The 15,033-nt window shown below is 40.4% G+C and overlaps 4 protein-coding genes and 1 non-coding gene across 6 annotated transcripts in view; all 5 read left to right on the top strand.

Annotated features, from left to right (window-relative positions):
• The first annotated feature begins 751 nt into the window (after positions 1-751).
• On the top strand, positions 752-7,192 carry rsl1d1 (ribosomal L1 domain containing 1). Of its 2 annotated transcripts, none has more exons than XM_023274855.2 (9): positions 752-884; positions 1,141-1,280; positions 1,427-1,565; positions 2,627-2,775; positions 3,794-3,895; positions 4,349-4,442; positions 6,400-6,519; positions 6,610-6,780; positions 6,922-7,192. In XM_023274855.2, exons 1-9 carry the CDS (start codon positions 846-848, stop codon positions 7,057-7,059), a joined length of 1,092 nt encoding a protein of 363 aa, XP_023130623.1. In that variant the 5' UTR covers positions 752-845; the 3' UTR covers positions 7,060-7,192. The 2 variants fall into 2 exon arrangements, with proteins under 2 accessions (XP_023130623.1, XP_023130621.1); XM_023274853.2 differs by having other exon boundaries at positions 6,919-7,192.
• LOC111571605 (small nucleolar RNA SNORA55) lies at positions 4,098-4,222 on the top strand. Its single transcript, XR_002746398.1, has one exon. It is a non-coding gene; the product is annotated as a small nucleolar RNA SNORA55 (small nucleolar RNA).
• Positions 7,193-9,808: 2,616 nt separating the features above from the next.
• On the top strand, positions 9,809-10,480 carry LOC118471771 (phosphoinositide-interacting protein-like). Its single transcript, XM_035958099.2, has one exon. It carries the CDS (start codon positions 10,163-10,165, stop codon positions 10,478-10,480), a length of 318 nt encoding a protein of 105 aa, XP_035813992.1. The 5' UTR covers positions 9,809-10,162.
• A 118-nt stretch (positions 10,481-10,598) lies between these two features.
• Positions 10,599-12,920, top strand: LOC111571604 (transmembrane protein 238-like). The gene has a single exon (XM_035950302.2). The coding sequence runs from the start codon at positions 10,736-10,738 to the stop codon at positions 11,198-11,200; it is 465 nt and encodes a 154-aa protein (XP_035806195.2). The 5' UTR covers positions 10,599-10,735; the 3' UTR covers positions 11,201-12,920.
• A 1,086-nt stretch (positions 12,921-14,006) lies between these two features.
• The window catches only part of snx29 (sorting nexin 29), a 175,456-nt gene continuing 174,429 nt past the window's right edge, over positions 14,007-15,033 (top strand). Inside the window, exon 1 of the mRNA XM_055004707.1 lies at positions 14,007-14,433. Within this exon, the coding sequence (XP_054860682.1) occupies positions 14,427-14,433 (7 nt within the window). The 5' untranslated portion in view covers positions 14,007-14,426. The remainder of the gene's footprint in view (positions 14,434-15,033) is intronic.

Genomic DNA, 15,033 nt, shown 5'->3' with positions numbered 1-15,033 from the left:
CATATTTCTGCTTTATCAGACAAAAGACCCTGCATTTCTACATCTCTTACCACCTGTTCATACATCTATTGAAGCTGCTGTACCAGACATCCATTGTTAAGAAGTGGGTTCATTATTTCTCCCACTATATATATGGACAGGTGGAGCAGGAGATTAAACCTGACACCATCACCAAAAGATTCGGTACTGTCTAAGTGTCCTACCCTCAAAAATGTAGATTAAGGGAGGAGACATGGGATATGTTGCTCACAATATTTAGAACACATGCAAGTGAAAAGATCTACAGCAGAATAAGTATTTGAAAGCGACACAGAAATCATAAGAGTGCTCCTGCATTAATTGTTTATTTGCAGTTGTCGCTGGATGCCCAATGAATGGATTTTGTATTTTCCTTTACATAAATAGAAATATTTTCACAATGAACTGGTGCAGAAAAGGCCTGAGTTAAAACCCCTAAACCTGCCTAATGCATCCTGTCCATTGTTAAAGTGAAACCGATGCCCATGCTGTCAGTTGTTGCAATTTTTAAAAAACACAATATTATGTTTATCTGATTAAAAAAAAAAACATGGCTCACAAAGGTATTATTTTTACCACTCTAAACTCGACTCTATTTTTTTTTTATTATTATTTTACTGTGATTTATCTTTGATAAAATCTTTGTTTTAAAATTAAATTCTATTACATAAAGTCTCACAAATCAAATATTTCATTTTGAACAGTTGGCATCGTGGCTGTAAATGCTCAGATTCGTCGTACAAATAAAGTTGTAAACTTTGTACTACGTGACGTAGAGCGTTAGCATTGCGCATGCGTGTGTGCGGAGTACACGTGAAGCAGACAGCATGGCTGAAAAAACAGAAGTGGCGTTAGACCGGGCTCAGGTAAAAGTTTCTTCCACCTCGCAGTTATATATTCATAGTCTTTAATAGTAGCGCGTATAGCAGTAGAAGTTGCTTTCTCACATGATAATGATAAAATATATTAATATGTAACGAGAGTTGCTTTGTTTGTTGGCTAAAGTGGGTTTAGCCTCGATGCTAAGCTAATTCACAGCAGCTCTGTATGCATCCCTGACAGAAAACTGTTGGTCGGTGAGTTTGTTTATTCGTTCGTATCTGACCTTAATGTTTCTTACAGGTGAAGAAGGCCGTCCAGGCCCTACAAGCTTTCCTCAAAACCAAAGCCACCGGCGACTCGCTGTTCCTGGACGAGACTCAGCAGATCAGTTTGCTCTTCACCCTGTGGAAGGTCCCTAAACGGGCACAGACCATCCGCATGTGAGTCCACCGCACAGGGACACGATCCTGCCTTCACTTCTGAGCTGATAGTCCCTCTGCAGCAGTTGTTTTCTCGCATGTAATCAGAGTAAACTGGTATTTTGATTTATCCAGAGTGTCTTTGTGTTCCCTTGTTGCATTCCCAGTCCTCTGCCTCATGGCCAGCGGACTGACACAGACGAGGTTTGCCTCTTCACCAGAGATGAGCCCAAGATGACCTCAGAGCAAACCCAGAGGTTTTACAAGAAGCTGCTGGAGGAGAAGGGGGTCAAAAACATATCCGAGGTATCTGCCAGTCAGAGTGTTCATGGGGACACTGACAGCAGCTACTTTGACAGTTTGTTTTTTTTTTTGTTTTTTTTTTACAGCTGCTGGATGTGTTCACCGGTCCATATTAAAAAACTATATAGTATAACAGAAAAATATTTAGAATATCCCAATACACTGTATGCCAAATGTAAAATGGCGAAAATACCAGGGTGTCCTACTTCATCTAGTCAGATTTTGCAGTGCACAGGCCAATATGCTTTTCTGGCCAATGTGACCCACTGTCCTGTGCAAGTTTAGACAAGCTGGAGTCTTAGAGAGTCCACAGACGGCTGCTCATTTTGCAACGACTGCGACGGTGAAAGTGTAATGTGCATAGTTCTGACAAAGTTATATATTCCAGTTGTATACATACTGCATGAAACAGTACGTACTTTAGAGGTCATCTGTTGTACGTATTTAAAGTAAAAAAAATATGTGATTTGGAATACAGCCTCAGTGTTAAGGGAGAATAAATTAAATAGATTGTACTTTAAGGAACTCAAAGCTAGTTTTCCAGCCACATAGTACATCGTAACAAACTACTTCCTGTGCTCAACCAATCAGGGGGAAATGGTTTGGGGAAATTTTGTATTTGCTATTTTTTGACAGAGAATGTGATTCAATGTGTGATATCATTTTTACAGGATTTATTTTTTTTTGTTAAACTTGCGATGGTGCAACACGACAAGAGACACTCTTAAGACTGTTACGGTCATACAAGGAGGAAGACGTGAATTTAAAAAAAAACTGTTGATAGAACAGTTTGAAATGTATGATGTGTGGCTCTTAATGAAACTGAACTTATGTTATACTTTGATAAAGTACAACATGAACAAATCTGGCAAGTTTTAATCTGTAATTGAATCACAGCACCGTTACTTCATAGCTCCTCCTCTTATGTTCCAAATTGCAAGTTTTTTGATTTGCTGATTTCATTTTCAATTAGAGATTGGTTAATTGTTCAGTGAAGGTTTTTCTCTTACATTAACACCTGTAAATGCTGAACATATTCATTTAGTGTCTCTTATCTTTGGCAGATCATACCATACAAGGTTCTGAAGACAGAATACAAACCATATGAGGCTAAACGCCGCCTGTTGGGGAACTTTGATCTGTTCCTTTCTGACGCCCGCATCCGCCGCCTGCTGCCATCACATATCGGGAAACATTTCTACCAGAGAAAAAAGTAAGAGCTGCCGTCATGTTAGTTTTGCATGAATCTCCTTTAGAAAATCTAATTTTGATGCAATATTTACATCACAGCATCTCTTCTGCTCATACATTTCTACTCCTCCACATGACAGTGAAATAGATTTTTAGCTTGTGCAGCCAGATTTTACAGTTTCACCTAAACTTACAACATCTTGTATTGCTGAACATCCCAGATGACAGCGTCCGTTTGTGCTCTGTGGATGTGTTCTCCATCCTCTCAGCTCCATTAGCATGTTTACATGTATCTGTGTAGATGGTGGCCATCTGTCTGCTTTGTAGCCCAGCTGTGAGCGAGTGTCGTCTAATGGTATTTATCTTATGTTAGTCTATGTTGGCTTTGCACGAAACGTTTTGCAGATGTGGGGATGTTACCTGTTTGTGTGTTTTTAGACATGAGGTAGTTGTAATGTTCCCCACCTGACTCTTTCTGTGTGACGGATCACTTCTCCAGCAGTAATCGGTGTGTTTTTAAAGGAGTGACTGTGGAGGAGGCCTTGAAATTCGAGGATGGTTTTGTTTTTCATTTTGTATGCCTTCAGTATTAAGCTTACTCACGCTGCTTTCTACACTCCTGCATACTGAAGCTTTAAAGGTAGTAAGGGAGGAAAAATGTTCTTCTACTTGAGATTAATCATTCATCCTATTTACATGTTAAATATTCTCGTGTCAGTGGGGTCGCTTCCTCTGTGAGTCATTGCAGGTGATTCATCGGAGCCACTGGCAAAGCTTCTGTTTGTAGTGGATTTTGTGTAAGAAAAGGCAAGAAATTGGATTTAAGAAGCAACTCGATATACAGCAGCAAGTGATACTGACCGTTGCTAAAACATTCAGCAGAGGGAGAAAACGCCAACCAAGATAAATCACTATATGAAGAGTTTAATGTTCAGCAGTGGAGTGAAAAGATGAAGCAGATGAGGACGGAATCCAAGTATGGAAAGAAGATGCAGCAAATCTTTGTTTAATTTAGTGCTAATGCTTCTTGTTTTTGCCAGAGAGCCGCTGTCGGTGAACCTGCAGAGCAAACATCTGGCCAGAGACATCCAGAGAGTCATCCAGGGCACCAGCATGAAGGTTACCAACAAGGGCTGCTGCTGGTGAGATGTCCTCTACTGCTCCCATGTTTCCAACAAAAACAGAACTGACGTCGGTTTTCCATGCAGAGAACTTCCGTTTTGCATCTTTTCAGCTGCAGAAAAACACCGTCTTGAAAATGTGTTTTGCCCAGGAGGCAGACAAAATAATGCATTGAAGTTGTGAAGATTGTTAGAATATCTGCTTGTTGTCGGAGATTTGACCGCACCTTACAGCAACCCTGTCGATTCTGTCTGTTTGATACGGGTCAAATTGGTGCCATAGAGATTCAATGTAAATCCAGATGGACCTCCTCTCGTGGAGCCTGTCTCTACAACTTTGATACACAATATGTAATGTCTGGTTCACCTTAAACGTAAAAATACCCACCTTTATACTTTTTGTACTGCTGCTGTGTCGCCTTTGGGTTTCCCTTGTTAATCTTGTGTTATCCTGCATGCTGGCCTGTATTGTAGTATGGCACGTGTCGCCCACTCCGGCATGACTGCAGATGAGGTGACAGAAAACATCCAGGCCGCTGTCCAAACTATCGCGGCCAAACTACGGACGGTGAGTTCAGCTACCCAGAGAATTGTGTGTTTTATTTAAAGTCCCTGATCATCCGTGGTTGAATACTTTGTTCATTACATGGTGGTTTTGTCTCGATGGTTTTGCTTCCAATTTGCCCTACTGACCCCAAGAAACCAAAAAGGTTAAAAAATTAACTCAATTTATAACCGTTTGGTTGTTTCAGCTAATTGTCTGTGTCACAGTGCTTTTGCTGTCATTTAGGCTATGGTCCTGCAAGTGTGTCTCCCGTTTCATCATGTGCGAGTACAATAGAGCTGAGCAGTGAAAATAAAACGGCTTGAGTTGACAAACACACGTTATTTTACAAGTAGGGCTACGACTTCAACACATTAATTTCGATTAATTGATCACAGAAAAAAAATAACGCTTTTAATCGTACCTTTCTCAGTTCCCTAATTTCTGGCACCACCAATAACACTGATGCACACTCCAGCCAGTGGGTGGCGGTAATGAACCTAAAGTATGTTTGCCAGCTGAGAAGAAGATGCACAGGAGGCATTGTAGTGGGCTAGATGGTCACATGACAGCGCTTTAGCTTCAGTCTGGTGGAAACGTTGGACCAACATGGCGGCTCGGTCGCAAACTTTCTACTTTGTTATGCAAACACTTCAGCAAAAAGTATTTCTGAAAGTATGTGATCCAAAAAATAAGTTGCTGAATCTGTAAGCTGTTGAATCTGCATTCATTTAAGTTTAACGACAGCTAGTTTAGACATTAAACAAATATTTCGTGATGCGTCGGACCTCCGCTGCCTGCACTGAATTTGCATAAAGTAGAAATGAAGTCTACTGTATGGAGATGAGACGCATCGGAACGCAGCTTGAAACGTGCTGCAACGCAACCAGCATGTAATGTGGTGCGTTTCACATAGACAATGAATGGGAAGTGAGAAACTGACAGTCCTGTGGGCACATTAGCTACGACAGTCCTGGTGCCGGTAAATGGTGTAGCCATCCCATAATAGGCCACTTTAGAAGACATTGAAAGTGTTTGAGTTTGGAGAAAATGTCGAATATAATAGATATAATTATACTTTGAGTTTGCAGTAATTTGTGAATGTAGTAGACAGATGAAAAATGAAGACAAATATAAATGAAACATAAAGGTTTTTGTCGTTTAAGTTCACATATATGTCTATTCATCAATTCAGTCATCAACCAAAACTTACTTAAATTGAAAAACTTTGCTTGTGTCAAATATTGCAGTTTGACAAAAATGTGATTAATCACAATTTATTAATTTCAAAGCCTCTAATTAGTTACAAGCCTCCTACTAAGCGTTAGTCTGTCTAAAACCGGAGGTGGACAGATGTTTGTCTTTCAGCCCCACATGTTTGAAAGTCAACATATCTGTGTTTTTGGTGGTAGTGGTATGAATGCTGGAAGCTCTGCTGCTGATGGCATAAAGGCTAGTCCTGGTGAGAACACTAGCAGCTGAGCTACTGAAGGTTACAGCTGCACCTGCTAACAAGGACCAGGCTGTCAGAGAGGAAATGCTCCTCCTAGTTCAGCGGCTACAGAGAACTTACTGCTACAAAAGCAGCATAACTCAAAGTTCCCAATTGGCATCAACACAGGGCATAAAGGCACAGTTGGAGGATGTGCCATGACGCTGGACAAAAAAATCCGTAACTCTTTAGTATTCCATCAAAATAGAGATTCACAATCAGAAAAAAAGTCTCACTGAGATCAAGACACTCTTATATTCTTGCTACGCCAGGCAGCAACAGAATTAAACAGCTTCCTGACATACAGCAGTTTGAATAAGGATGATATAAAGATTAAATATAAACAATAAAAGGAATTTCAGAACCTTTCCATGTTTAGCTATTTTGCTGGACAGACAACTTAGGCTATTCATTATCAAAGTATCCAGCATATTATTTCTTTGGCTAATCTCTCAGTTGTTGTAATACTAATGTGATCACCATTTACAGAAAGGACCAGTGATGAAGCTGATCCATATAAAGAGCCAAACATCCGTGGCTCTTCCCATCTACACCTCAGACCTGAGCGACCTCACTGAGCTCGAGAAGAAGCGGACTCCCAAAGACAAGGTGAGTACAAGTTAGTGCTCAAATGATTGTCCTGTACATAAGCAGGACTTATTGAAGCAATCAATAACCACCTGTGCTTGTGAATTTCAGGGAGCTACACCTAAAAAGCGGGACAAAGCAAAGAAGAACAAGGAGGACAAAAAGCAAACGGATACTCCTGCTGAGGGGAAGGAAGAGGCGGCAAAGGAGGATGAAGAAGAGGAAGAAGAAATCCCACAGCTGGTTCCCATAGAAACGCCTAGCAAAAAGCCCAAACTGGAGGTCAGTACTGTTCACAGCTGCCAGAGTTAAGTGCTTTAACTGCTTTAAAATGTTTCAACTGACACTTTGAAACAATTTAGGCAGTTCTGTGTTTTTAATTACTGGATTGCAGACACACATTTCCTCTGTTTCTCGTAGAAGCCGTCCAAAAAGAAGCAGCTGGAGAAAGCACCCAAACCTGCTGCGGGCAAGAAAGGAAAACAAGCTCAGAACAAACCGACCAAGAAGACGGGAAAGACAGACTCCAAAGTAAAAAGAAAAGTGCCTAAAGTGAAATGATTCTCAGCAGAGAGTCTTTGCTTGTTACCTTCTCGACTTGGACATTTGACACAGATCACAGGACCACAACTCATAGAGCAACCTTTATATTCACAGGTCTGTTTGTGCTTGAATAAATGGTATCATAAAGTTATCTGAAAGTTTCTTTGGCGGTGTTGTGTTTTCTGAAGGTGTCTTTTTCTCAGGAGACAGTTTGAATTGCCACAACAAAAGTGGAACTAATGCTAACAATGGCTGTTTGACTTGAGTGTATCAAAAAATGATGATAGTGAGACAAAATACAGTGTCAGGGCCTGAAATAATGAAGTTAAAGGGAGTGCAACAGGTGATAACATTACAAATGAAACCCCTGGATTTCTTGATGTCAATATTTTTGCTGTGAAAAAGACTCAAGACATTAACAATGAGTATTAACACAGTTGAATGAGACACTTTTGGACAGTGGTGCTATTTTTTTTTTAATGTTTTTGCTTCTGTACTCTAAAACAATGGATTTACAATGAAGCAGTCATGATTGTAGCTTTAAATGGAGCTTCAATTCAAGCATTTTAACAGAACTATTGCATTAACTGTTTAGGAATTCCATCCATTTGCTACATAGATTTTCCATTTTCACCTGCTCTAAAGCAATTACAGCTCACTGATTAGCAGTTCAATGGCTGGGTGTGTTCTGCTGATGTTTTTGGGAACTCTCAATAAGCAGTTAAGAGATGTTGATGCAAGTGAAGGAAGCTGATAAAACCCAGCATGTCTATCAGAGAGATGGGAGAAACTTGAAGGCACATCAGTAATGTGGTGCTTTCTTAAAGGAAATTCACTGGTGAGCTGAGCAACACCAAAAGGTCTGGAAGACAAATGAACAATGGCAGAGCTTGTTCTTTGTTCAGGAAAAAGCCCTCACAACATAGATCCAAATCTAGAACACTTGAGGTAGCGAGCAGATTTGTAGACGAGACGCCTTAATGAATGTAAACATAAGAAGTTTACCTCAAGATGTAAAAGACTGGGAACACTCAAGAACAGAGGTCAGATTACTGTAGACTTCACTAGAAAACCAATGGAAGGAGCAGGATGAACTCTGACAGGTATAGAAATATACTTTCTGCTCGGATTCAGTCAAATGCTGTAAAACTGGTCGGACGGCGCCTCACAGTGCAAATGAATAATGATAAAATACATACCAATGAAACAGCAATGACCTGACCTCAACCCACTTAGCAGCTTTTCACTTACTGAAGGCCAAACTGAGGGCACAAAAACCCATCAACATGCTGAACCCCAAAGTGGCTGCATTAAAGGCTTTTTAAACATCTCGAGGGAGGAAACCAGACTTCAGGCGCTCACTGACTGCAAAGGATTTACATCCAAGTATTATAAACTATCCTTACATTTACAATTATATAAGCTTGTCCAATTACTTTAAGCCTGTGATATTAAAGGATTATGGAAAATAGCTGTAATTCCAATAAAGTTAATGTAATGTATTTGTTAAACCTCTTGAATTAAAGCTGTAAGTCTGCACTTCAGTACTATCTTGATTGCTTTATTTTAACCCATTGGGGTGTTGAAAGAGGCAAAATTACAAAGTTGGTATCACTTGAAACAGTTGAATGGGCTATTACGCCATTTTGTGTTTGGTGGGGTTTTTTTGCCTTTTTTTGTTTTCAGAATGAATTTATTCTTAATTTAGGATCTGAAGAGAGAGAGAAAAAACTTAAACTTTGAGCGTGTTCACTTTTTGACCACTCAAACATTCCTCTCTGATTCTTGGGTCAATTGCGGAAATGATCTCGTGATTAATCATCACTGATTAAAACAAATTCCACTCAGCTGACACCCCAAGACACTTTCAGATGCTCAAAGGAAACATCTTTCAAAGTGGAATCAACTCATTAATCATTAATCTTTTTTTTTTTTTTTTTTACAGTAAACAGTTTTTCTCACATCAGCAGCTCAAAACCTCAAATCAATACTTTTCTTTACAATCTTGATGAAGCATTTCCTTAGTTGATCAAGTTTTGATAATCAGGTGATTCTGTCATTCAAGGAGCCAGACATTTGTGGGTTTAAGCATTAAAAGTCTGACCTTTTCTCTTTAATTATTTAAAACTGCAGCTGCTGGTTGGATGGAATCAAAAATATTGTCTTTAGGCAACTATTTGTATTCATTTCAAGTTAAAATACTGAAAATTCTTCAGTTGTACCTTCAAAAACTGCATTTTTAATTCATCTTTGCCATTTCATAGATCAATCTTAATATTCTAAATAATAAGTTTTAGAGTGTTTTAGAGTATTAGCTGAAAAAAAAGACTTTTTTCCTTTTCTATACATAAACTAGTCAATTAACTGAGAAAATCACTTTACTGTGGGATGGCAGCAAGCAACTACTAAACATGACCAGTTTATCCAACTTGTGTGTGTTTATTCATGCAATAGCCTTGAACTGTTTGCTCGTGGAGCTTGCAGCCTTCAGATCTGTGCTTGTTTAGCTGCCAGCTGTATCAGGTGACATGCCTTTCGTTAAAGACATTACGCTCAGCAGCTGCTTCCCGCTACCTGCATGTAATTACACTGCATGGGCTAAAATGCATGCAATATTGAGGTTCTGCATTTCCACAAAGCTGTTATGTCTGAAGACACCAAGCGTACAGTGCGTTCTCCGCACAATCTGATTCTTTTCTGCATTTCAATAGACAGTATGTTTGTTTGGGAGGTGTAATGTAACAGGATGATCACTGAGTAGTCGTCCAGTCAGCGGTGATGATATTGCTGTTAGCGGGTGGGCCGGGTCTGCCTGTTCATCCAAGCCCTCCCTCAGCTTTGTGGGAGTGGTGGGCCATCTGGAATTACAGCTTGTCCACGGGTTACTGGGCAGGAGAAGAGGCGATGCATCACGCAGACACTCACTTGGTCATCATGCATACAGCTCCTTCATGTGACTGCTGGGAGGTAGCTGCATTCACGAGTGGTTTCCACTCAGACTGGGAGAACCAACAGAGACAGAAGGAACCTGGAGCCCTGCTGATGTTCAGAGGTCTGGGATCTCCATTATTCACGCATTGACGCCTCTCACAGGGGGAGAAACAAAGGCATTGTTTCGGCCATGGAAGCAATTGGAGAAACTTCACTTCCAGATGAGTCTGGGAGTCAGAGCTTGTGTCCAGACTCTCAGTCAGCAGCTGCAGCCGCCCCGAGCTGGGCCCACCTCCACAAACCCATCATAGTGATGGTGATGGGGTCTCTGATGTCTGCTGCCGGCGGCCTCCTCTTCCTGCTCCGGTCCTCAGGGGTGACCGAGGCGTCCAGCTCGGTGGCCTCGGCCTGCCTGTCCATAGGGCTGATGTTTGTGGTGGTGGGGCTGGTGTGGATCCCCATTCTGAAGGAGAAGCAGAGGAGGAAGCGCTTCAGCCAGGGGGAATGAACAGAAGAAAGCCTGTAATGTAAAAGTGGAATTGCTATTTTTTTGTCAGTGATGATGCAACTCTGAAACATCCAATACAGTCAGGCTGGTGTGGTTCTAGCTGATAACCACTGGTGTACATTGTACTTTGACCAGAGCAGGTTGTTTTGTGTGCCTCGCGCAACAAGCGAGGATTCCTCTTCGTCGTCCTGCGGATACATCTTCACCTGCTCCACATCTGGATTAACTCTGGTTTTAAGGATCCCCACCGCCGTCATGTCGACATCTGTGCAGGTAGAGCCAGTCATGGAGAAGATGTACGAGGGAGTCGGCCGCTGCAAGTGCTCATTCTGGTTCGCGGTGGCCCACGACATATTGGGCGTCTTCATCATGATGGTGGGGGTGTTTGGAGGCCTGATCATCCATGATTTGTTCATCTATGCCGGGGCCATCATCATCTTCCTCAGCCTGATCTGGTGGGTGTTCTGGTACGCAGGGAACATCGACGTGCCACCGGAGGAGCTGGAGGACGACGTGGGCAAGATGAAGCTGAAGAACCGTAGAATCAGCCAGGTTGTGAGGCGAGTGTCCAGCGGGATCAGGAACTCTTTCAGGAAGAGTGGCAGGCCTTTCAGAGAGGACCCTGCAGCCACTGCTCCAGATGTGGCACTCTCCACCATATATGACAGCACCATCGCCTCCTCATCAAACGAACTTGTGAGAGAACCACTATCTGTATGAACTAATACACAACAGACTGTAAATTCCACCAAGAGACGCTCAACTTGGATATTTATGCTTGTTTTCTTTGCTCATCGTTTTACTCTGTTGAAAGGGATTTTGTGTTTGCTCACATAACATACAGCAGTAATGATTAGACAGCACTCAGGTGTTATCAAGATAAGATTCACATGCTCATATCTCGCTGATAAGACGTAAACTTTGCACACTATAACTCTGATTTACCGTGCACAGCTGTCTCACCAGTCAGCAGTTGTGATGGATTGACTGCTAGATTTTAAAGAGTAGAGCTGTGGTGACTGCAAATAGAAAACAAGAGGGCATAATAACCAGATTGATCTTATTAGATCTTTCACCAGAATATGTGTAGCTGCTTTTACTTTCAAGCCCTGCCGTGTGCTTGTATCTATGTTGGCAGGACATTGACCTTAAACCCTGAAGTATTCTACGACAGAATAACCTCAAACAAAGAAACTGCACCTTTCAGAGGGTCCCAGTCAGAGTCCAGACCTCCAGATACTGTGGATCGACCTCAGGAGATGTGTTCACACCAGGAATCATAGAAAAACAGCTGAGCTGAAGCCGTTCTGCGAGGAAAAATGGTCCAAAAACATTATTGTGCAGGTCTGACCTGCAGCTGCTGGAAACTTGTTTGCTGCAAAGGAGGATCCACCAGAAGTTAAATTAAATAGTATCCTGACTTTTCCCACCAGCACTTGGAATATTTAATGGATGTATTCAGACTTGATGAGTTGTTTGGAAGATGTTATAATTGTGTGTTACTTGCTTAAAAATCCACTCCAGGCATGTTTAAAATATATGAATATATATATAAATACCCTGCTTTGATAATAATTTGCGTGTGATTTTAATTTTCTTTTTAGCTACATTGGAAATGTTTAAAATGCCATCAATGCCTCTGCCTTCATTGAAAATTCTGAATCTTTGCAGCTGCTGGTTAAAGATGTCTCCAACTGAATATCATTCTGTCTGTATACAATACAGCCTCCTAAACTGAGATTCACCAGACCTCAGAGACAACAATCATCCAGCACCAAACTCTAAACATTCATTCAGTAGAGTGATAGTCGAAAAAACCCAAGAGAAGTAACAACAACCAAAACAGTTTCAGTGTGGCAGCAGCAGCAACCAAAATAAATTAAAATCACTAAAATAATGAAATAATAAATGAGTGAAAAGAGGTTTATTTAAAGTGATTCTAAAAATGTGAATTCAGAGAATGGAAACAGTCAGAAGCATTTCTCACAGAAAGCATTTGGACATGTGACAGTAGGCAGGAAAAGCAAATATAGATTATAAACCTAATGGGTGAATGTTGTTGAGCTGCTGCAGTATTTTGCATTCTGGCCCACTGTCATGTCTTAGTCATAATGTGCCTTCATCAGATTTTATATAATTCTAAATATTTCAGACAGAGTCACAATTATTCTATTAAATTTACAGAAGTAATCAAAAAATAACCATTAACACTTAGATTTTCTTTCTTACTTTCAAGTAAATGTCATCATAGTTAATAGCAAAATGATCAAGCTCCAATATATACAGCCATTAGATTCAAATGTGATCATTAGATTTATTATTCATTGTAATCATGCAGTGTGATTGACTACTATCCAAGTAATTCAAAGCATTTCTGTGTAATGATTATAACGTAAGGTCCGTTTGACTCGTCAAGTAAAGTGTAAAGACATGAACTGTACTCTTAACGTGTTTCATATTACTCAAATCAACACATCTGCATGTAGTTTACACAACATTTAAATTGACTAGATATTTTTTTTTTGTAAAACCTTGTCCCCTTTCCTGTCCTTAGATGAATCTCATGTTGCGTTGATATGATAGCTGTAATCTTCCATTTTGTTTCAAGCTTCACTGCTAAGCAGTTTGTTCATTCATAACTGCATTATAATGTTAATACATACATATTTTTTTCTGTGCAAAATATCTATAGAGTAATAATAATCATAACAATCTTTATTTATGAAGCACTTTTCAGAATCCAAGTTACAAAGAACTTCACTAATCAGCAAAATATACATACAAGTCCTAAATCATCTGATTTTATATTACATTAAAACACTATTTGGTGTAAAAAAATCAAGACAGTGTAAGAAGAAAACATTTTTAAGCGATTATTACTTTTATGGTTAGTACACTGAGTTATTTCAGTTGAGAATTCAATTGTAGGACTACAAACAGAAATTTAGGGTGTTATTTTACAAATTTCATTTTTTTAACAAAAAATGTTGAACAGGCTCAAAGAACAATGAAATCAATCAGTTATTCAAAAGGAAAACTTAGATTGTTATAGTAACAGATAATATCTTAAAGGTTCAAATAGTCAGTAGCTTCATAAAAGTGAGGGTTCCGATCTGTCAGAAATGTGTCATTCAAATAAAAGATGAAGATTTGTTTCTGTATTATGGTTACAAATAGTACAAGAGATACCAATGTCTGTGGTTAGCTGGACAAATTGTATGTAAAATTTTGAAATCCTTTTGCTTTTTTTGAAATACAGTATTGACAGGGTTAAAGCCAGGCCGTTTTCAGTTTATGTTTTCAAGTATAGAACTCCAGAAAAACTTACCTCTTTATTTCTTTTTATATATTTCATTTTACTTACTTATTTTTGAAAAAAAAAAAACCATATGTATGCTTATTGCATATTATATCTACTAGCTGAACTCAGTCCAAAAACATGCGGTTGTTGTTAGTCAAGCTAAAAGACTACAACTCCCAGCAGCCCCCTGTGGTCATATGACATCGGTGTGTTTTGTCATGTGACCTCCTCTCTGCTCTGTCAGTTTCCTTTTTTCGCAGTGTCACAGGCTCCAAACTGAAACGCTACTTTCTGTCCACAGCTCTCCTCCTCTCTGCAGGCTGGAGCTCTAACTGGCCTCAAACTACAGCTGGACTCGGCCTTCCTGTAGTTTTTCTGTGCGTTACTCTGTCTTTAACTCCTCCATGTCCCACTGACTCACTCTCAGCTCCAGCGGCTCCACCGGCAGGCCTCGCTGTTCGCCGAGGGAGCATCAGTCCTCACGCCGCGGTAGGGTGGGTCCGACTCGGCCACGGAGGCAGCATGGGCCCGCTGCACGGTTAGCATGCTGCTGGTGGTGGTCAAAAAGCTCCAGGAAGGGATGAAACACGTCGCTGGTGGACTGTTTAGCTTGGATGTCACCGCTACCGGAGTTTGGCTGTCAGAATGAACGGTGAGTTGAGTTTTTTCTCTGCTTTCTGTTTGTCAGTCATCCATAAAATCAAAGCATTTCAAATCAGGCATGAAGGAAGAGCTCCAGCAACTTGTTAGCAGCGAGCAGAGACACTGCAGCTGGTCTGGTGTGCAGTAAATGGTGTTTCTGGTCTTAAAACCTCTGTGAGTAACAAGTTGAATACACAGATTTTGCTCCAGATAATATTAAAACAACCCAACATCATTCACATGCACTTTTTAAGGCATCTAAACATTACAACGTTATCCACTGCATCACCAAAGCACAAACTGTGACAACAACCTGAAAAACACCTGTAAGTCTTATTTTAAAGTAACTTGTTGATACTAAAAGTCCACTTGTTGATGCTGTTAGCAGCCTTAAAGCTAAAGAAGTGTGATTCTGACAAACGGCCAGCCTGAATCCAGTGTGAGTAAAATGTGAGTGGACTTAAGTGACCTCAGTCCTTTTGCAGATGCAGAAGTGCCATTAAGCCGAGCACTCAACAGAGCTTCTCTAGTGGGTTGACAGAGCTGGAAACTCCTTTCTGCTGTAGCAACTTCAGTGCATCAATCTCGAAATTTACACTATATGTCTAAA

This window comes from Amphiprion ocellaris, chromosome 18, assembly GCF_022539595.1.
Source record: "Amphiprion ocellaris isolate individual 3 ecotype Okinawa chromosome 18, ASM2253959v1, whole genome shotgun sequence".
Lineage (NCBI taxonomy): Eukaryota > Metazoa > Chordata > Actinopteri > Pomacentridae > Amphiprion > Amphiprion ocellaris.
The sequence above is the reverse complement of the archived record's forward strand: the minus strand, read 5'-3'. Positions and strand labels throughout refer to the sequence as shown.

Coding starts and splice junctions, on each gene's coding strand:
- rsl1d1 (XM_023274853.2), top strand. CDS start 846: ATGGCTGAAAAAACAGAAGTGGCGTTAGACCGGGCTCAG. Junction 2,776..3,793: donor CATTTCTACCAGAGAAAAAA/GTAAGAGCTGCC, acceptor TGTTTTTGCCAG/AGAGCCGCTGTCGGTGAACC. Junction 6,520..6,609: donor AGCGGACTCCCAAAGACAAG/GTGAGTACAAGT, acceptor TGTGAATTTCAG/GGAGCTACACCTAAAAAGCG.
- LOC118471771 (XM_035958099.2), top strand. CDS start 10,163: ATGGAAGCAATTGGAGAAACTTCACTTCCAGATGAGTCTGGGAGTCAG.
- LOC111571604 (XM_035950302.2), top strand. CDS start 10,736: ATGTCGACATCTGTGCAGGTAGAGCCAGTCATGGAGAAGATGTACGAG.